This window comes from Propithecus coquereli, unplaced genomic scaffold, assembly GCF_000956105.1.
Source record: "Propithecus coquereli isolate 6110/MARCELLA unplaced genomic scaffold, Pcoq_1.0 Scaffold6, whole genome shotgun sequence".
Classification (NCBI taxonomy): Eukaryota; Metazoa; Chordata; class Mammalia; order Primates; family Indriidae; genus Propithecus; species Propithecus coquereli.
In genome coordinates, this window is record NW_012151951.1 from 14860688 (window position 1) to 14882759 (window position 22072).

At 39.0% G+C, this 22072-nt stretch overlaps 1 protein-coding gene across 2 annotated transcripts in view; it reads right to left on the minus strand.

The window, feature by feature from the left end:
• The window catches only part of CADM1 (cell adhesion molecule 1), a 416015-nt gene that overhangs the window by 48755 nt on the left and 345188 nt on the right, over positions 1-22072 (minus strand). For both annotated transcript variants that reach the window (XM_012659205.1, XM_012659204.1), the window contains exons 3-5: positions 20325-20477; positions 13785-13922; positions 11185-11343 (exon numbers count right to left, since the gene is read on the minus strand). In XM_012659205.1, the coding sequence (XP_012514659.1) occupies positions 11185-11343; positions 13785-13922; positions 20325-20477 (450 nt within the window). The remainder of the gene's footprint in view (positions 1-11184; positions 11344-13784; positions 13923-20324; positions 20478-22072) is intronic.

A 22072-nucleotide genomic window follows, 5' to 3' on the forward strand; every position in this document is an offset into this window, starting at 1 on the left:
AATGTTTAGCAAATGGTATCGTCAGGCAAAATCAGACGTGCATGCTGCCTCAAAACCCACAGTACCAGCACTTACTCTCTCCCATCCGCAAGCCTTCAGTAACACCCTTCTAATTAGTTAGTAATCCTGGCATTTGCTTAAATTAAATCGACTAATAACTCTAAGGAGTGAACCGCGAATAGATAAGAGATTCATAAGCCAACTGCGCCACATCAAACATTTCCTGTGAAATACATTTTGTTACATTGAAGTTTATCTCCAAACTCACTCAAGCTAAAGGAAACTCATTTGCCTTCATGCTGAGGTGAAGCCACAGATATTTGTGGTGCTCAGAATTGATACATTTTATCATATATCATATATTACTATGTGACAATAAGTTGTGACACTGCATATTAATAAGTTTGCCTCTTCTCTGCTCTTGTTTTCAAATAGGAAAGGCAGAACTTCTGAATTCCACTCCAGTGGCTTTAAGAAGAAAGAACTGGGAGGTTTTGCTGGCCTCTAATGAAACCCTTTGACATCTCAGTGTAACCGTTTAAGAAGAGAGGACACTAACATTTACTCGGAGCCTACTATCATAGGAACCATCATTGGGGGTAGAGTAAGCCCACTTTTAGGGATGAGAACTCTGGTACGCACAGAATGAAGATACTCATCCAAGATCACAGAGATAACCGAATGAGAGCCCCATGGAATGTATGTTGGGATGGATTTCTGTTTCAAAACTAAATTTCCCAATGGCAATTCATAATTAAAGCCAAGTGCAGCTTCCTAATGCAGTGAAATGCTTGGGTAAGTGATGTAAGCATTCTTCTTTCTACTAGCTACTTAAAACTATGTGCTTGTGTGGGGGTATAGGAATGGGAGATGAATGATGGGAGGTGAAGGGAATAGAAGAGAAGTCAAAGAAGTTAGAATTAACACAGATACATATACAAATACATTTACAAATAAACCTGGAATGGAATTAGCAGATTTTTTTTTTCTATGTTGAACTAACAAGCTATTAATCCCTAAATCAGTTTTTCTCATTTAATTCTGTGGCTTTATAAATGCATATTTTTGGAAATGTACCCAAGAGTAATAAATGTGAGAGGGCAAGACATCAGTTGGCTGAAAGGTCAAAACAATTACCATAGTTTTACTTTCTCAGACAATCATACCACCTAAACAACAGCCCCTTGGCCTTTTACAAGCAGTGGTGAGCTCATTAACATTCATCCTATGGAATGAGGGAGAAGACAGAAATATGGCCGGGCTCAACCAGTCTCGCCCTGTACACAGCTACATAAGCTGCACAAGGAAGTCCTCTCTAGAGATGGCTGCTTTCCAAATGCATTTTTATAGTCTCTTTCCGATCTCAGATTTTTCTCTCATGTCTCTGAAAACCATGTGGCATTCAAAACCTTTTAAAAGAGCCCCGTTGTACACCCACCAGTGTGCACTGCACACTGTGAATTGGTAGCGCTTTCTGAGACGCTAAGTCACTTGCCAGAGAACGTAACGTTAACAAGCCCAGAAGCTCCAGCTGACCCCTGCAAGTAATACGCTTCTATTCTTGGACGTGCTGGCAAAGAAAATGTTTCAGAGCAAAATGGCATAGAGGTTTCCAGATACTGATAACTGGGTTGGGAAGGTAGCCATTAAGGAAAGGCAGAAATAAGGATAAACACGATGACCTTGAACTAGCACTGGCTGCTAGGCTGTAGCAAGGGCTCCTCTCCCTTTTAGAGATAGAGACCACATCGTAGGCTACAACTGCTGGGCAACACACATGGGTCTATTATTTTTGGTGGTGTAACACACACACACACACACAGAGCTAGGTAATTATTTAAAAAAGGTAAGAAAAAAATTAGTGGGAGAAGGTTATGGCACTGAACACATGGATAACAAAAGACTTCCAGCCTCATAGTTCATACTCAGAAACAGCAGCACTTACGGAGTTCCTGGTTAGGGGACCTCTGCCATTCTTACCCATGAACCATTCTGGGTGAGGCTAAATTTAAAGCCCAAAATTTGGGCTGAAATGTAACAGTTGCTTATAGGTTAATCTCTGATCCATGGTAGGGGCTGCATTTTTCATGCACTGCTGACTTTGGCCCATTAATTAAGGAGAAGCAGAATGCTTGTTGGCCTATGTGGAAGGTTTTTTCCCCCCTCCTTTCTCGTGTAATTTAAAGCAAATAGAGAGGGCATATTTTTCAGCATGGTGCACTAAGGGTTTTACATGCTCAACTTCCATTAATAATAAAGACAGTGTTGAAAAACCCAATCCACCCTGCCTCTTCGGTACCACTAAGTTTGTTTCAGTTAAATGCTTTTTTATGTTCCTAATGAGCTGTTTACCAGTTGTCTATTACATAAATTAGGAAGAACAAGCCTAAGGACCTGCTATGGTACCTGGAATTTATTTTAAGAATCATATACTAAAACTCATAGAAAATACACCTTCAGTTTTGATAGCTGACTTTCCCAATTTACTCTTCAAATTTCTGGAGAAACATCTACCATCTACTCATGGGTACAGCTGCCACAGTTACCTTAATAGCTGGCTGAAAAGGTAAACATTAATCTTTCTTATATTATACAGAAAAACGTCTCCCTCTGTTGACACACGGAGTATTTATAGGCATATTATCTGACCATACGCAGCTGAGCTATCTTCACACCCAGCCTAGGAACCAAATGAAAGGTCTATGTGCCAAGATTCATCCCTGGGTGATGGAAACTTACAGATTCTGTTCCCCTTCCTCTGTCTTGAAAAAGGAACTTAAGAATTCTCAACAGGTGGAATAGAAACCCTGGGATTCCACTGGCACCTCTAGAACTCTGGGACGTTAAATTTTCCCATGAATATCCTGACTACAGTAGGAATATGTCAAAATACCAAACAATCCAGATGGCTGATTGAATAGCCCAGAGCTCATCATTTATATTTAAACTATGTTCATAAATCAAATGTTATAACCCACCAAATCTTTTCTGAAACAGAACCAACCTCCAAGATTTATTTTTAAGTAATGAGGTAAAGCCTAGTACATATTCTAGGGGATCGTTTTACGCCTCGGTTGGTGTTGTAAGGCACAAGGCTAAAAGCCAGATGACGCTTGCTACTCAAATGCAATAACTGTCCTGAAATGTACTGCGCAGAATGGCTTAATGTCATTATAAAATGGAACTGCTATATAAAAATAAGAAAAATAGTTAGGTCTGTGCACTTAAGGAACATTACAGTTATAGAGATGGCATCACCAACACCCAATCAATTAGGTTGAAGGATCTGAGGTTTTCATAATACATTGTAATTTTTTTAAAACCTCATAAAAGATATTTAGCAAGACTGCTATAGCAGACAAAATTTGTTCATTAGTCAAAGTTGCACAGAGGGTTAAATACCAGGAGGCTTTAGGTCACACTACAGTAGCAACCAATTAAAAAAATAATATTAGAAAGACATTCTGATTTGATGAGACTTTGTTTAAATGTACTTTGCTCTCTCTATAAAGGGAAAAAAATATATAAAAGGAAACTCTTAAAGAGGTTAGAATGGCTTGCTGGCAGATTACAATTGATTTCATGCCAATGTGACCTTGCACCACATTCTGTGATCTTTTCAGAAGATGAAACTCAAGATTCCGTAACCTGGATTTTAATTTCCTATGTAAATGAAAAGGCATAGTCTCCTCTCTAGATCCAAACACTAATGTATCAGGTTTTCGTATTTTTTAATTTTTAGAAAAAGGACTATGCATTTTCCTTTTGACTGGGATTTCACCATTCCCCTGTAGCAGAGAGGAGGGGACCTGAGGCAAGGGCGGAAGGCAATCCTGCTATCCTGGCAGGAGGTATCCCTGCAGGAGTTCTGTTATTGTAGGGGCTCCCACCACCTTCCCTCCCTTCCTGAGAATTTCTAAATCAGGGAATGAGGGGCATCAAATGCTCTTTGACATGCTTCCTGCAACCAGGCCCAAGGGCCTGAGTGCAAATCAGTTCCTGCAACTGAATTTGGGACATAGGCTCTTCTTGTTTCTTACTGAGATTGCACCCACTATTCTGATACACCAATCAGTGTGGGATTTGATGCCTGTGGATGAAGTGTGGATTGTTTTAAGTTCTACCAGGGAGAACTCAAGGGCAGTGTGGGCACAGATGACATCGGAATGGCTGGGTAGAGGGTTTGGGTCAGCCCGTGTGCATTCAAGTGAGGAAGCATTGGCTGAAGAGTCTTTGTCAATCATGGAGGATTATTGCAGTTTGGAGTAGAACGACAATACAAAGATTAACCTTAGATTTCGTGAGTATTAGAAGCTGTTTGAGCTCAAAGCAAGAATCAACCCCTACAATATGGCTGTCTAAATTGTTGGGAGAAGACAGCTTTGTAACTAAAGGAGGGCAATGTCTAGCAATACAAGGTGATTGGGATTGGTGAGAGAACAGAGTCACACAGAGCTTTCAGAGGAGTTAAAAAGAACATCTTGCAAAAGGTTTGCTTTCTATTGTCATAATACATTCATGAATAATTTTCACTGCCGTTTGTTTTGTTTGTTTGCAAGGTGAAGGACCTCCTGCTGTTACATCTGTTATATGAATCATAGTACTTAAACTGCACTTCTCGAGGAGGGCTGAACTATGATTGTGAGTGGGATGAGTCAAATCTGGAGGGACTGATGTAGGACCAAAGAGATGTGTCACATCTCCACAGTACCATGCAATCTCCTCCTGCTGCAACTTCCAAGTAGTTTTGTGGATATTACAATTCCTGTTTACCCAACAGAATCAAATTTTATTCTGCAACGTTGTGGCAGAAAGTTATGTTCCCAATGCTTTTAAATGGGGTACATACTCACAGAGCATTCTTCCATATCGTGGAAGACATCTTTAAAATTCGAAAGCAAAAAGAGGGCAAGAAAATCCTTATAGCTCTGTTTTTCTGGTTGACAGTTGAAAAAAAAAAAGCAAATCCTTATAGCAAGATTTTCTGCACAAGAACGTTATCTCTGTAAGACAAGTATTTTTTTGTTTTGTTTTGGTTTTTGAATTGCTGGTAACTAGAACAGTGCCAGGTCCTGAGGTAGAATAGGCACTCAATGCATATTTGCTGGATGAATGAATGAAGGAGTGAGCGCATGAGAAGGGGGAGAAATATTGGGGTATGGACTTCTACTCCTAGTTCTACTACTGATTTAAAAAAAAAAAATCAGAGCATGAATCCATCTTAGCCCTCATCACAAAATATAACTGTGTTTTTCTTTTGGAAGGTCAAGCCAGCTCCCAAAAACCTGAGGTTCAGCCCAGGTGTTCTGGTTTATGTACTTCTGTTTTACTACACATTTATTTAATATTAATACTTCTTGTGTATCTCAAAGTGGTATCTTAAGGGAAATCATAAAGGGTGTTGTCTGACTATCCTTTTTAGATTCGTAGATGCCAGCTTCACAACCACTTAACCTTCCACAGAATCAAAATTTGACCTTGAGTTAAAAACCATTAAGTGAAGCATGTACATTAGAAGACTCGTTTCACTATGTAAGTATTTGATGTCCACAGCCACACAGACACCGCTTTTATAAATACATTAAGGTCACTGAGATGTGGGAAGATGGTCTTTAGTATAACAGACCCCTTTCTGCAGGGCGGGTCTCCAGAAGGCAGGTGTGAAGGCAAAGGCTTATCCCCTTAAGGGTCATTCAAGCCTTGCTCACAATGTTTTTGTCCAGTGTTCACTCTTTGTATTTTGAATATTGGTTATTTGGCCTCCTGCCCTCTTTGGTACTGCAGATTGTATCGCTCACAATCTATAGTGCTTATAATATCAGGAACTTGGAAGCAACATTATTCTGTGTTAACACAACAAATAATAGGTTAAAAAATTAGCTTCAATCAGGGGTTCTCCATGCCTTGATTATTTCTCGCAAAGAATAATAAATACTGAAATAACCTCCCTGAAACTCAATTCACTGGTTTAAAAAAAATGAAAGGGAGAATGGGAGGAAGACCATATTCTGTTGAAAGGGGGACTGGAGATCAGAGGGAAACAGGCCGAATCTGAAAACGCCAGCTATTATGCTTTGAAGTATACAACCTGGGAACAGAATTGATGGGGGAGAATGTGATACAGGAGTTGCTCTTGGAAACTAAGTGTTATCCTCCACTCCAAATAGGAAAGATTTTCCGATTTCCAGGTTTTCCTCTCCTCTTCACTGCAGGGCACTATCGATACCAGAGAAACATTTATTTTGGCACAGATAAAGAACAGGTTTTGATCATCTCCTCAATGCCCAATTTTCCCCCAGTTCAGGGAATAAAAGAAAAAAAAAAGTCTACCCTTCTCTGGACCTTGGATGAACAGAACTATGGATTTATAAAATACCTGGCTACATCCAGTCAATAAAACTCATTTTGAAAATGATGCCCACGTACACGATTAACTGTCAGATGATAATCAGAGCAGGGAAGGCATTCAAACACCCACTTCTGGAGTCTTTGTTTTCATTCTCCCTTTCAAAACTCATCTCTGAATTGTTTTTCCTTTTTTTTTCAAATATGCACACATACAAAACCCTCAGAAAATGAGGATTTTTGCAAAACGTGGTAGAGAGCAAGGATACGATGGGTGAAAGCAAAAGCCACGCAGCAGTAACGCAAGAGCTTCGTGTCTGCCTCAGTCAGAGGAAGGCTTTCCTCGCTTGCGCCCAGCAATCTGAATTCCACACTGAGGGTCATCGCTTCTCTTTGAATTCCCAGCTTATGTAGCCATGTGTTGCCACCTTGATGCTATTTAGACAGTTTTCTTTTAATGCTCAGACGGTGAACTGTTCTCATTTAAACAGGCTTTTATTTGACAAGAGTACATTCCCTCAGATCTGAAGCTCTACTAACTGTGCTACAATCGTATCACACGCTGCTATAATCAACAATGTTGTAAATTTGGGCACCACCACCTGTACAGACATTTGCAAGCAAAAACGCAGAGAAAGACTGTAGGGTCATATAGCTCACAACATTAAAAAGCAAAACTGTTCTCTGCATAACGTCTAAGGAAAGAGAGCTCTGAGCTCTTCCAGCTTGTGAGCATAATTATTTTCTGTTTTAAACATTTAACTGCGTGCTGCTGCCGTCCCCTTGCTGAGTCTCAGAATGAAAGCTAGAAAACTAAGGGCCCTACTGTATGTTCTTCATTCCCGGCAACGTTCCTATGAGAAAACCTTATTAATGAGCTTGCAAACGAGCACCCAACAGGGAAATGTCACAAACAAGAGCGGCTAATGCCCCAGAAAATCAAATAACTGAACACTTGGCTGATTGTGGTGCCTTTCATATTTATAATAAAAAAAGGGGGGGGACTTTAATTCACTGATTCTGAAGGGGTCAACACCTTGCTGAACAAAACAACTCATTTATTTATGTTCAGAAATCTCCAGATGATAAATTACATTGATGTTAATCACTTCAATGCATATTACACAATTAATATCTGTGCTCACCGAAAACTTAAGGATTATTAAAAGTATGACAGCATACACATCTGGCTGATTTTTCACATAATTGGGCACAACAATTTCTCTTGGTATCACAAATAAGGGTCCTAACAAACAAACACTGCAAAATTCCGGTTCAGTTAATTAGGACTTAAATCCACAAGACAAAAGCAATTTCAAGTTGTAGCTCAAGCCTTGTCTTCTATGCAATATGGTAGCGCTCCATTTTACAGGGAGAAGTATAACCTTTCCCTTCTTTTTATCCCTCCTCCCCTTTTTCCTTGTCTTATTTAAAGTAAGATAATTTAATGACATATAATGCAGATTTTCGTTATTCATTTCTTTTTTAACATTATTTTTTAAAAGGATATAATTTATACAGAATTCAAATCCATTATCTGTCATTTAGCCCTGTTCATATCCTGGTTAATACCTATTCGTCTAAGATGAGGTAGAGAGAAGTTTCCATAAACCTTCATGGAGCAAAGTGGGCCAGGGTTAAACCAAGTGAGCATACTTAATACCAATCATACAGGGTTAGATTTGACCCCACGGTCGTCTTATTTACCCTGAGTAGAATCTGAGGTCCATGGATGGGCTCAGTATTTCCCGGTGATAAGCTATTGTTTACCACGGATGGCGTAAGAAATCTCTTTAGGTGGCAAAGGACAAGATATTAAAAGAATAGTTCTACATTTATTTTAATGCTTATTAGACATAATATACACAACAAATAAAATCAATAATTTAATAGATATTTTTACATTGGTCCTAATTGGGTTAAAGCAATAAAGTGACTTAAAGAAAAATTCTAAATAAGGTAAAAATACAGATGATTCATGAATATGGCAAAACTTGTGAAAGTGGCCCTCAAATAACTGAAGTTAGGAAAACTCTGAGGGGTAAAATGGACTCCTTAGATTATAAGAAAAATATGGTGACTACATGATTTTATTCATCTTTTTTTAGGTCTATAGCTATCTAGGGATTTCTATTAAAGGGGTCAATGAGCCTAAAAGGGTTAAAAACTGCGAACTTCAAGGGTTTGGGTCAATTTAAAAATAGGGGTGTAACGTTCTCCTTACAGGGTATCCAAAATAATTCAACCTCCATTGGCTACGGAACAAAGGATTCGAAGCGTCTCATGTATTCAAGCATCTCCTCCTTCCATATGGCCATCAAGGGATGGTCCTGCTTGTCTGCAAAGATAGGACTGCTATGGGGGACTGGAGAGGAGCCACCAACAGTACTGGCTAATGGCGGGGGTCAGACTTTAGGGCCCAATGACCGAGTGCTTCAGGCCTCTGGGGCATGAGCAGAACTGCTGGTGTTCCAGGAGAGTAAAGCAGGCAGGAAATGATGGACAGAGAATTTCAATCACATTTGAAGAAGCTACTTAAGGAATTCCTGGCTGATGCTGCAAAGTTCTCAGTAGTGTTCTAGGAATGGAGGGTAGTGAACTGTCAGGTGACTTTCTTGAGCATAGAGAGCCTTACTCAAGATTTCAAACCAGACCCTGAATTCCCATTCAGATTAATATAGTGCTTTGTAATTCTTAACTTTCCTTTATTTAAAAAGATTTTTTGCTGTACATGTATTAAAAAAATGGAATATCAAGGATAAAATATTTGTATGACTTATGTTGGATAAAAGAACAGAGAGTCTCGCATAAAAAGGTGCTTCGTTAGAGTTTAAAATGATCAGTTGGTGCATCCTCATTTCTGGAAGGCATCAGAGTCACCTTCCTACAGTTCAGAGTTAGTCATACTTTGTTTGATGGAAGTCAAAGGGATTCAGATATGGAGCCTTATTCCTTTCCTTGGAAGGACAAATCTCACTTGAATCTACAGAATATGGAAGACAAAGCTTATAAGGATCATTACCGAGTTTTCCAGTGGGTAAGAGGTATAGCACTTGAAATATTTTGTATTTGGGAATCAGTTTAACTTTGCAGGTGGGTGGGGTTATATTCTATTTAAAAGATATTCTGGGAAAATGCTAAAAGAGTTTAGGGGTGGAAACTGGGGTAATATCTTCTCAGGATTCACAAAGGAGCTAATGTATTATTAAAGCTAATGGGCCCCTACAAGGAAAGTTAATGGATATTAAGTTTGCTTAAATGAATTACATATTAACAAAGTCACAAGAAATCTACTATCTGCTAATTTAGATAATATCTGATCATTTCTGTTTTCCCATTATAGGGACATTACACCACAATAGTTTTAGTGATATGAAAATTATAAGCATGATGCCCATAATGAAGCTATATAATGAAGTAGATGAAATGAATTAACAAGAAAAACCTGCATTATGTAATGTTAAATTGAGCCAATCTCACAGAATAAGGAAAGGCTGGAATGGGATGGTCTCTTAGAAGCAATGCTTTATAACCCTGTTCCCTGTTTTGCTCAGGCAATTTAAAAATATGATAGAGATTGTATGGGTTGAATGGTGTCCCCCAAAGATATGTCCACATTCTAATTCCTAGAACCTGTGAATGTGGCCTAATTTGGAAAAAGGGTCTTTGCAGATGTAATTAACTTAAGGATCTTAAGATGAGACCATTCTGGATTACCCGGGTGGGCTCTACATCCAGTGACAAGTGTCCTTATGAGAAACACACAGAGCAGAGAGACACAGAGAAGAGGAGACAGTTATGTGAAGCCAAAGGCAGAGAATGGAGTTATTAAGCCACGAGCCGAAGAACTCCTGGAGCCCCCAGAAGCTGAAAGAGGCAAGAACGGATCTTCCCCTAGAATCTCCGGAGGGAGTACAGTCCTGCCGACACCATGATTTTGGACTTCTGGCCTCCAGAAGTACAAGAGAATAAACGCCTCTTGTTTGAAGCCACCAGTTTGTGGAAGCCCTAGGAAACTCATCCACGCATTCATGGAGGGTGATGCTTTTGCTTCACAATACACCAAATCACCAGCACCCCAACCAAACTCCTGTAACGTTTTCACTGTGCATATTCAAACATCACCTGGAACTTTTCAGAGGCCAAGTTACAGAAGCCTTTTGATAAAAAGTGAGAAGCTTGCTACTTGGCTACTACATTGGCACAAAAATGGTTTTGTGCAGAAAACAGATTTTTTTCCTCTTAAGTGGAAGGGTCCACAGGAGATGAGGAGAAGGTATTCAGTCCACAGAGCACAGTAAGGAGACAATCTCCCTCACTGTGATCTAGCTGTATTGACGAAGCATCAAGATTGTGGCAATGATTCCAAAGAGTTTGACTTTTCAACTCATTGCTATGATTTACGGCAAAATGGAAGGGAACGTGCACTTTAAAACAAAATGCTGATGTAGAATGGGAATAAAATCCCTTCTAAAAAAAGTTATTACCTAGCATGGGATTAACAGAAAGGGAGAAAAATTACCCTAGATTTTGAGGTTAGAAATAATAACAGTCTATATTCAAAGAGATTAATTAATTCAGTCATATGTTGGAACAGATTGGAATTATTTCACTTTTATATTTGGGTTAAACGTACTATTCTCAAATCTTCATCGGCACTTTGTAAAATGGCAGTACAGTATTTCAGAAAGATAATCCTTTGATTATTTTTCTACCAAGACAACAAGATAAAAATTCAGTCTATGCTATGGAAAATGAAGGCATCTAATAAACAGTATCTGAAATGTTTTTATGTAACTGCTACTCTATGCCCTCACAATAAGATACTCGGGTACTCACACTGTACTTCTAGATACCGCTGGGTCTGCAGGTTTCCGGTGACTGCAGGGTGTTCCACCTGACAGATCACCGGGACCCCATCGTCCTCCTTGTGCACCTTCAGCATCAGCTGACTGGTCACAGTGTACATGTCTGACCATTCTTCCACCTCCGATTTGCCTGAGGGACAGAAAATGTATCAAGAAGCCAGAGTTGGGTGAATCTGTTATTATACAACCTCCCCCTTCTCCCCTGATCCCAGCATTGCTATTTTAACAAATGTCTATGGAAGTCACTTGAGATGAGGGTAATCTGTGGATAGTTAACTGATAAAATGATTATTTCCTTTAATTTCCTACTTTTCAACCTTGAAGAATAGTATTTAAGATATACTTCAACCCCAAATAATATACTCTATTTTTACTGAAATATATTACATATGTTCCTTCTATCTTAAACCCTCCCACAAAAACTCAGCTGTAAGTCGAACCATTTTAACATCTGGCTGCTCAATGTATTCATTCAAGAGGACAAAAAGAAAAGTGCTTTTCCTCCCTGTAACCATCTGAACTTGAAATATCTACTAGGCTGTCATGCCATTTAACAATTCCAGGACGTCATCCAAATCCCCTAAGTAATTCAATCAGCGGTAGAGATACAAACAACCCCCTTTGCCTACCCCCATCATCAACAATTAAGGGAGAAAGTAACTAAATGGATTTACATAATTGAAATTGTAATTGAAATGTTTAAACTCTGAGACTTTTGGAAGACCACAAAAATGCAGTGGCAGTGGGCTAGAGCAAAGTAAGATACAGGGCTTTGGGCCAGAGGGAGACACGTCCAAGAACACCCAGAAAAGGAGGGAGGAGGCTTCCGGATGGGATGAATAGGCCAAGCCAGTCCCTTCCTGAACTCAGCACTCCCAGGAACACGGCACACCATTAACTTTCTTTTAATGTTTTGTACTTATCGGTACACATTTAATGGCTCAATTCACTTAGACAGAAAGGCAGAGAGGAAATGAGAAACTCTTTCCTTCCAAAACCATACCTAGAAAATAGGAGATTAAAACAGAACAAGCTTTTTGAAACTTAAGCTGTTATATATAGATTTATCTGTTTCCTGATATAGATTTCTCTATCCCCTTTTTAAAAGGGCTTATTCTTTTCTTCCTTACATTCTTTATTTATTCTTTATTTAACAAATGCATATACAGCACTTACCTTGGCCCAAGTATTGGCTAAATGCTTTACAAATATTCACTCATTTCACCTTCAAAGGAACCCCATAAGGTATGTGATATCATCATCCCCATTTTAGAGGAAATTGAGGCACACAGCTAGCATTTCCGTCAAATAGCTAGAGAAGTTCAGCCCCTGAGTCCTTTGCCGAGGGTACTAATTGCAGGGCAAACTTGAAAAGGAAGGAATCCGAATGCTGACATACATAAGGGAATTAACTGATAAAAATTGGCCAAATCGGGTATATGCTTTATCCTTTATCTAATGCAACAGCGGAGGGGGCAGGTATTTGAGGATCCCGGAATTAAACATGGGATGGGCCAGAACTGAGGAAAACACCAACAGAGCAGGGATAAGGAGCTGCCTGTACTGCCATCATGAAATCAGAGACTTTGCACAAGAACAGGCTGGTGAATTGGGCCACTAAATTATAGGTTTCACAAGAAAGTTGGTCTGTGTAAATTCACAATTAAGACGAAATTCTTAGTCCACTTCATGCAACCACTCTTGTAGGAAAGCATATAGACAACACAGCTGATAGTGCAATAGATGTCAGAATGATGTGGAATTTACCATGTGAAAGACTGACATTTAAAAAAATGTATAGATAAAAATTTGGGGTTCTGGCTGGGCACGGTGGCTCATGCCTGTAATCCTAGCACTGAGGGAGGCCGAGGTAGGTGGATCGTTTGAGCTCAGGAGTTCAAGACCAGTCTGAGCAAGAGCGAGACCTCGTCTCTACTTAAAAAAAAAAAAAAGAAAGAAAGAAATTAGCTGGACAACTAAAAATACATAGAAAAAATTAGCTGAGCATGGTGGCACATGCCTGTAGTCCCAGCTACTCAGGAGGCTGAGGTAGGAGGATCACTTGAGCCCAGGAGTTAGAGGTTACTGTGAGCTAGGCTGATACCATGGCACTCTAGCCCAGGCAACAGAGTGAGAGTCTGTCTCAAAAAAAAAAAAGAATTTGGGGTTCTGATCCACTCTGGGTCTCTATATAAGATAGGGCAAAAGCAACAAGAATTGAGGGTACAGACACAGACAGCCTGAGCTTAGGGTAAACCCCTAATAGAAGTTCTTCCTGGCACAAAGAGTTCTAGTATACAGGGTTAGTTCTTTCTGGACACCTGAGTACAACAACAGATAGCACTAGGAACCTTCAAATCACAGAATGAAGATATGAATTAGAACACTAAAGTGCTGTTATGCTTTGGCCTCAGACATATTTAGTATTTAGCAATTGATTATAAACCATATCTAAATGAATACTTTTGTTTCAGGGGCATATTTTGCATTTGTCTTTAATTTCCACGAAGGCATACCTGCTAGAATCAAGTGCTAACTAACTACTTCAGCATAGGGCAATCTGCATCTTACCTTTCAGCTCCGTGTTCCCCTTGAACCATCTGATAGTTGTGGCTGGTTTGCTGGCCATGGCAGTGCAGTTGACTTCAATCTCCTCACCTTCCACGGCAGTGTCTTTCTGGATATCGATCATCAGATTACGTGGTGGGACTACAAATTAAACACATGTGCTTTATAAATACAGAATCCATTTTTGGACGTATTCTTCTCTTCATGGGTGACTAGCACTATTGCTATCAAAAAGAAGACAAATAATGGACATTCTTGATGGGAATTTAAAATAAACTGTCACGGGGAGGAAAAAGAAATGCAAAGTGATCACCAAATAAAGTGAATTATGCAAAATCAGTTAATTTAGAATTTCTCTCCTAAATTTACCTCAGAAAATGACCAGTCTCCCACTCCTACACTATCATTGACCAAGTTATAACAATATAGATATTAGTCACCAATAGGTCATTAGAAAATCAACCAGAAAGTGAATGCAAAAGGAAGAGGAGTACATACTACTGAAATTATCATCCTTACCCGGCAGTCCCTAAAAGCAATATTTCTCCCTGAATTCAACATTCGCATTTCAATCTTCAAATGAAAGATTCCAGCAAAGATCAAAAACTTTGAATCCCTTAAAACAATCACTCATACCCAGAAAAATTGTGCCTCAGAACCAGATTCATTTAATTAAAATGATTCACAGAGATCCAGGATATAATCTTGACCGCTGATGCACAGTGTAGTAATAAAATCCTTTGGATATGAAGATGCAGTAATATAGGAAATGCCAATTGGTTTGAAATAATTTTCTGTATTCTAAATTCCAATGTTCCAGATTTTAGAAATCAAAGGCAAAAGAGACTCGAGTGCTCGCAAATAGATTTAATATATGAGAATTAAAACAACCCTTCTGTGAGCATATTAAACATATATGTGATAAAATGGTCAAGATAAAAGATTTGGGGGCTGAAATGCTGAATATCAAATCGGAAGTATGTAGCATGATGGTGGTGATTATGATGATGATGATGAAAATATATTATCTTTTATGAAACCGAGTTGACATTGAAACTTCACATAAGGTGCAACCTTATCCCAAGACTGAGCCTCCTGAAATAAAAATCAGTAAGAATACTGAATTCAGTAGAGTGAATCTAAGAATATGTGTCCTGACCACCATGAATAAGCAAAGACAGTTCTGAGACTTATGATTAATAAGTTTCTCAACTCAGAAGAGAAACAAGAAATTAAATATGTATAAACATGCCATCCTGATGATCAAGTTGAATAATAAATCTCTGATACTGCTTCAATAAATTATGGGATTAAACCATGTATTTGGGATTTCCAACTGTTCTAGTCCAACGTGAAAATTCTGCCCACGGGAAGACTTTCACACTGAATTGGAGCAGGTGGAAAATTCCTGTAGAGAACGATGGAAAAGTAAAAGTAAAATGATTTGTTGCATATATTTCCTCAGCAAGATAGTGTGGTGGTGTAACTACTAGAGCAAAAGCATCCCTCCTATTTGTTCCCTGTATACAAGGAAAACCACATATTTGCTCACTTGGATGTGTTGCTATTAAATAATATGATATGGCACAAATGAGTAGTTAAACATGGCAAAGAACTACCCTAATTTAAAAAATAAGCAAAAAGAGAGATAACTAACATCCAATTTGTAGTTGCGCATCTTGATAGCATTTTAAGAGACACAGGAAGGCAGTGACAACAGAAATGGGATGGCTTCAGCTGGCTGTGTCCTTCATGTAGTTTATCCATGCTAGACGACAGACAGGTAGGCTATAGATTTTCATCACACGTACCTAGACAGTTAATAGGGAATGTTCAGGACCAACACATACTGCTGCATTCTGAGTACAGTATAATAGGAATATTGAAAAATGCTACTGTGAGATAAAATATCTGAGGAAAAGATTGCCCAAGCTGAAAGAAAATAAGACCTTGGTAAGCAACGAAGAATAGAACAAGAGGAAATGAACTTTTACAACTGACGAGTAAAAGACATAGGAATGTCTTCTCAACAAATGAAGGAATGAGAAATCAAACAAAATTAATACCTTTCAAGGTCCAGGCAAAAATAAAAATAGAGTGATGAGAGTAATTTTCCATGTTGACATACGCAATGGCTTCCAGTGAGAAGTGTAATTGAGTAATATAACTGACGGGGTATGGATTTCAGGGAGGTGGCTCTCTTCGGACATGACAAACAGGGCAGAAAGCCCTGTATACACTACTGACAATCCTGGAAATCCCTACAGAATGGGGCAGAGCAGATCCCACGGTGTCTGTATTTCTTTGGGAGAAACACCTTGATGGTCACTCTCAGAAAACCTGGGAATCCTCTCAATGGGACAGATCCAGGAGTTGTTAAAAGATTCTGCTACGTGTCGCTGTCAAGTCTTAATGGAATTTAGCCTCAAATGTCTTCTGTCAGATAGTTGTTGCCTGTGTTCCTGGGTATCTTTCCTTCACTCATTTGTTTCTCATGCTGCGCCTGAAGATGCTTATCTCTCCTCACCTCGGGCTTCTCCTAACCTCCACTACCTGTTCATCTTCAATGGCATTTTCTGATGGAAAGTCGTCATTCCTCCACTTGGTCATAAAGAGGATGGTACGCTCTTTTCACATTATCAATGATGTCTGATGGTTCAAAGTAAGGAAATGAAAAGGGACAGGTACAGATAAAGACAGAGGAAAATTTACCATCTCCCCCAGATTTTGTTTGGGGGCTGAGAGCTCGATGGGCAGCTAGGTCCTCATCTGGATTTCTTACTGTTTGGTATTATCCATGTTAATTCCCTCCCCCTCTATTGCAACAGATACGCTCTAAAGTTCTATAACCCTTTGGAGTGAGTCCTGGACCAATGCTAGTTCCCAGGATTATCTGCCTGAAGAGCTGACATCATCTTTAAGTCTATGGCTAAAGGAAAAAGTAGGGAAACTTCAAAAGCATTGGAAAATATGCCCAGTGTAGAAAAATAAGGGACTTATATATTGTTGAGATCATCATCCAGAGAAATAGCTGAATGATTTTTTTCCAAGTTCATAAATAGTTTTCTCAAGATTGTGAAGAGTATTTCTGATCTTTGCTAAGATTAGAAGAAATAGGCAAGTATAGTGGGAGTTGTTTAGTTTATAAATATAAAATAAAATCTAATATGTGAGTCATGATGGTTTATTGATATGTTATAAAGTTGACTTCTCTCAGATATTTTTTAAGAGCAAGAAAGCTTTGGAAAATATAAATGAGGTGATTTAAATCTGTCTTTCTGAGAAAAGAGGGTTGGACCAGAAAATCTCAAAATTTATTTTAGTCTATTAATTCTACCCTGTTTTCCCTTTAACTTCATAACGTCTACTCTAATACAAAAGAGGTTAGTAAAGTATAAAAATCCATTTATAAGAAAAATGAATTAAGGCCGTTGCTAACCAGAGAATACACTTACACATGGTCCACTAAACAGACACATTTAGTAAAAGATGCCTGCAGCCATTAATGAAAATAACCAAAGATATTTCTAAGGAGGTGCATATAGATGAAAACCTGAATGAAAATCACATAGAGGGAAACATGAGAAAATAGCAATGAAATGTCAAGGTTCTTCTCAGCTAACCTCAAATCTATAAGAGAGCTAATTATAAACATTACGCCTACAACATTTAACAAAAATCAGCAATATCAAGATGAGTCAGATTAATTACAACAAAAGAGGAGGCTTAAAGCTGATCAGTATGTGAAATCTCACTCCAAGACCCTTTAAAATAATTAGGTTCTCCTGTTCCTGGAATCTTAAGAGTGAACACTAATCTTAGAAGGACAGGACAGTGATAATATTAGCTACTATTATCAGTAGCTATATTAATCTTACAGCAGTGTATTCTCTCTCTTGTTCATCTCCTCTCGTGAATAGTAGTATAAAGAGAGTCCTACACTATGTTCTACGGAAAGAAACAAACTCATCACAAGCGGCAGGAGTGAATGAATATCCTAAAAGGCATCCAAATACATGCAAAATATCAGGAAAGTTTTCAAATTTTACATGGATAAGATAGAATAGCATAGATAACATTAACAAATACCTACCTCTATAATGTATAATTATGCTGAAATTTTTGCTGAATGCACCAAATACCTAATAGACATGCACTAAAATGAGCATCTTCAACCTATCAACAAGTTTGACAGCTGTGTAAGTATATATGGAGTCCTTTTCAGAGAACTGTAGATAGCAACCAAGATGCTAATGTCATTCTTCATTCATTATGATATCTGAAAACTCGAAACCTTAGGAGAAAGGTTTGAATGTACGAGTATCAGTGGAAATTGTCAGATTTTGGAAAATGAAAGACTCAAACACTGATGACAACAATTTTGCTCTGTCAAGGAATCCTAGAGTAAATTCAATGGAAAGAATATTAAATGAATGCATAATATCTGCAAAAAGAACATCTACTACTTTTGATACTTGAAAGCATTACTTTCAAGTATATTTAAGTTAATGCTTCTATAAAATATAAGCAGGAACTTATTACTTCTAGAATAATCAGGCCTCCAAAAGGATTACAGGTATAATGTCTTTCAAAATCCTAGTGCTGGCGTGCTGACTCCTAAGCACAAGGTGTATTCATAGTCAAACTGGTCCAATGCAGTGGTTCTGGGAATAAATGTACCAGACACAAGAAAACAATAGGCAATAATAACTGCTTGCCAATGGCCAGATATAATAACCCTGAGAACAAAAGACATGTACGTTTGGGAAAATAATAATGAAATGGGAGCATCCAGGATTTAATTATAAACAACCTAAACTAGAAGATCCAAGGTTGTAAGACAGAATAGGAAGGTCTGTTCCAAATTCCAAGATTCTTGATTCTGACGGAGTACTTTGTAACCTGGGCAAGATGGTTAGCCTCTGTTATCATCATTTTTCGTCTGTGAAACCAAGATATAAATACTTAAAGGTATATAGAGTAAAATATTCTGAAAATTCAGAATACCACAAATATATTCCATTTCATTGCCAACTGACACTTCTGTGGAAATTCCATGAACAATGGTGGGTCAATGGGTGGACATGTGGATGGTCAATTTGAAGTCCATGCAGCTAATGACTTACTCCAATAAGCAAACAGTATTTTTAAATACTTCTACAAAAGCAAGCAGACGGAAAACTTTGAATTTATACTTGCAAATTTGGTTCATCTGCAAAACACCAAAATAGCCATTCCAGCGAAACCTCTCATGCTTACTATTCATGCAGGTCTAATACAGGTTGAAACCACAATAGTGACAAACATCAACAGCTGAAAGCCATCCGTCAGTAAACACAGATCACATTAGAAATTGTATGGACAGACTTTTAACATGACTTTCTAAAATCAGCACTCCTCTTGTCAAGAGTATATATGTAAGCTTCAGGGACATGTTTTACCTTAATGAATAAAAAAATATTTTCTCGTTTACAGCTGTGTTTAAATAGAGTAATGAGGCAGCAGATCAATATGTACATCCATAAATACATATATGTGCACACATCCCAAGCAAAAATGTCCTTGATATTTATCTTTCCTCTTTAATCTTCGTATCATTACACCAAAAAGCTGCAGTCTGCCGCCTCAAATAGACTTTGATTCATCATCTTCCTGAAGGTGTAAATCAGAGATCTTGCCTCACGCTATAATGTACGTCCTTGAAAACTCAGTTTCAAAACTCCAGATCAGCTGGTGTTATGCACAAGCATAGATGTTTGTCTAAAAGGTGACTAATTCAGACCACCTCAACCTAGGAATATCTGCTGACTATATCAAAATATAAACATGGAAACCTGGCTACTGGGATTTTGCTGAAAATCACAATCTAGTGATCATAAAATCATAAATGAAGACACTCAACTCACTAGAGTTGCACCTAGCGGCCTGTTGACGGTTCTGTGCTTATTGTCAGTTAAGGAGCTCCTAACTCTTTTATGTCCAATTGCAATTTGTGTCGAAGTATGTGTTCATGTTCATGGGGTATGATTTTTTACAGCATACTAGAGGATAAGCAATAAATAAGGCTATAAGTAAAGCCAAAGAAAAGGAGATGATCAATGTTAAAATGAGGATGTAACTCAGAAGGAAAAATCATTACATGGATTTCGTAACAGAACTCTGCCATGGGGTGCAGATTTGGTAGCCCACTTCCCCTTCTCCTGCACAGAAGGAAAAAAAAATCCTGATAGTTAGAAGCAATAACATTTCATGTGGTGAGTGATTCATTTGAGGGCTTTAAATTCTCTTGATCTTTGCTTCTGAAGCTTGAGGTTTGAAACCCAAGAGCAGGTGGAATCTATAAAGACTGCTGATTGCCATTCCTTAGAGCATTTGGTAAAATAGGCTATTTTTAAAATTCAGCAAGATGGGCGGTGATTCTTCCTAAAACAAGTCTGAACAGTAAAATTCACCATTAACCTTCTCCTTGCTGCTGGAAGCCATCTGGTAGCAAGGGCCACCCCCAGCCTATTTCCTGGGATGAGCCCCATGTGCATTTCTTACCCAGGACCGTGATGGTGGTGTAGCTTTCCTGTGGGGGGTCAGTGTAGAGCTGGCAAAAATACCTCCCTTCATCAGAAATCGAGACGTTTGTCAATGATACTTTGAGTTCACTGCTAGAAAAATTCAGCAACTGAAACCTGCTGTCCTTCAAAGCTGCGAAACAAAACACAAAATTAGTGATTGTGAGAAAGACGACAATGCACAGTCTATTTTCCTCAATTAGGCGAGGAAAAAGATGACTAGAAAGATAGCTATAGAGTAGAAAAAATTTGCTTTTATTTTTTTAAGAGACAGGGTCTCCCATATCACCCAGGCATGAACTCCTGGGCTCAGGTGATCCTCCCATCTCAGCCTCCCAAGTAGCTAGGACTATGGGTGTATGCCACCATGCCTGGCTAACTTTTAAAATTTTTTAGAGGTGGAGTCTCACTATGTTGCCCAGGCTGGTCTCACATTCCTGGCCTCAAGTGATCCTCCCACCTCAGCCTCCCGAGAAGCTGGAACTACAGGAGTGAGCCACCACACCTGGCTCTTTGTACTTTTTTTTTTTGAGAAAGAGTCTCACTGTGTTGCCTGGGCTAGAGTGCTGTGGCGTCATCCTAGCTCACAGCAACCTCCAACTCCTGGGCTCAAGCGATCCTCCTGCCTCAGCCTCCTGGATAGCTGGGACTACAGGCACGCACCACCGTGCCCGGCTAATTTTTTCTATTTTTAGTTGTTTGGCTAATGTCTTTCTATTTATAGTAGAGACGGGGTCTCGCTCTTGCTCAGGCTGGTCTCAAACTCCTGAGCTCAAACAATCCGCCCGCCTCAGCCTCCCAGAGAGCTAGGATTACAGGCGTGAGCCACCGTGCCCGGCCCCTCTTTGTACTTTTTGAATTATTATTTTGAGCTTTCACGATCACTTCATGTCGACAAATAACCCTGTCCAAAGGAAACTTACGCACAGGGGTACATACATGTGTGAGTACATATATACTTACACACCCCTACCTTGGCACAATTCCAAGTGCTGTCAGTGCTCAACACTTATTCATAAATTCTTTCAGGTTTTCTATCAGAGATAGGCAAAAAGAAAACGGAAGAAAAGGGCAGGCCACGAGTCCCCTGATGAAGGGTGTCAGGGCTCTCTTAGCCTTTGGGCACTGGAAGTTCAGAGACTAGGGCCTACGGGCTCTTAAAGTGCCTCAAAAATTCCGAGGCCTTAAAAAAAAGTGGTTCCAAATTATGAAAGAAAGAATCATTAATATTAATTGCAAAAGTAAAATGAAAAATCATTTATAAAACTTTGCAGCAAAATAATCCTATTTAACTTGGATGCATCTTAATACATTTGACATGATTTGAGGTAAGCTGCCAAAAGTAGATGACCCGGGGCCTGCAGAGGCCTTAAACCCGCCCTCCAGTTTCCCAGCCACATTCAGCTTCACACTATGAAACTGATTAGGCATCAAGCTGGAAATCACCGCAAAAGCAATGTATGTGGGCTTCTTATTTATTTCAAATGTTCTCTTTGAAAGTCCTTCTATTAATCTTGGTAAAGGCTAGCTCAGTATACAATGACAGAAATTCACTTTCAGAATAAGAAGCTGGCTTCTTCCTTTTATCCTCCCTCATCCTCTTAAATGTTTCTTAGGTTTATCAACCTTTCCACAGGTCATGAATGTCCCCGAGGTGTTGGGGAGGCAAAGGGACAAGCAGCCGGGAAGGGACATGCTTGACATTTGGTTTGGTAAGGCACCAGTGTT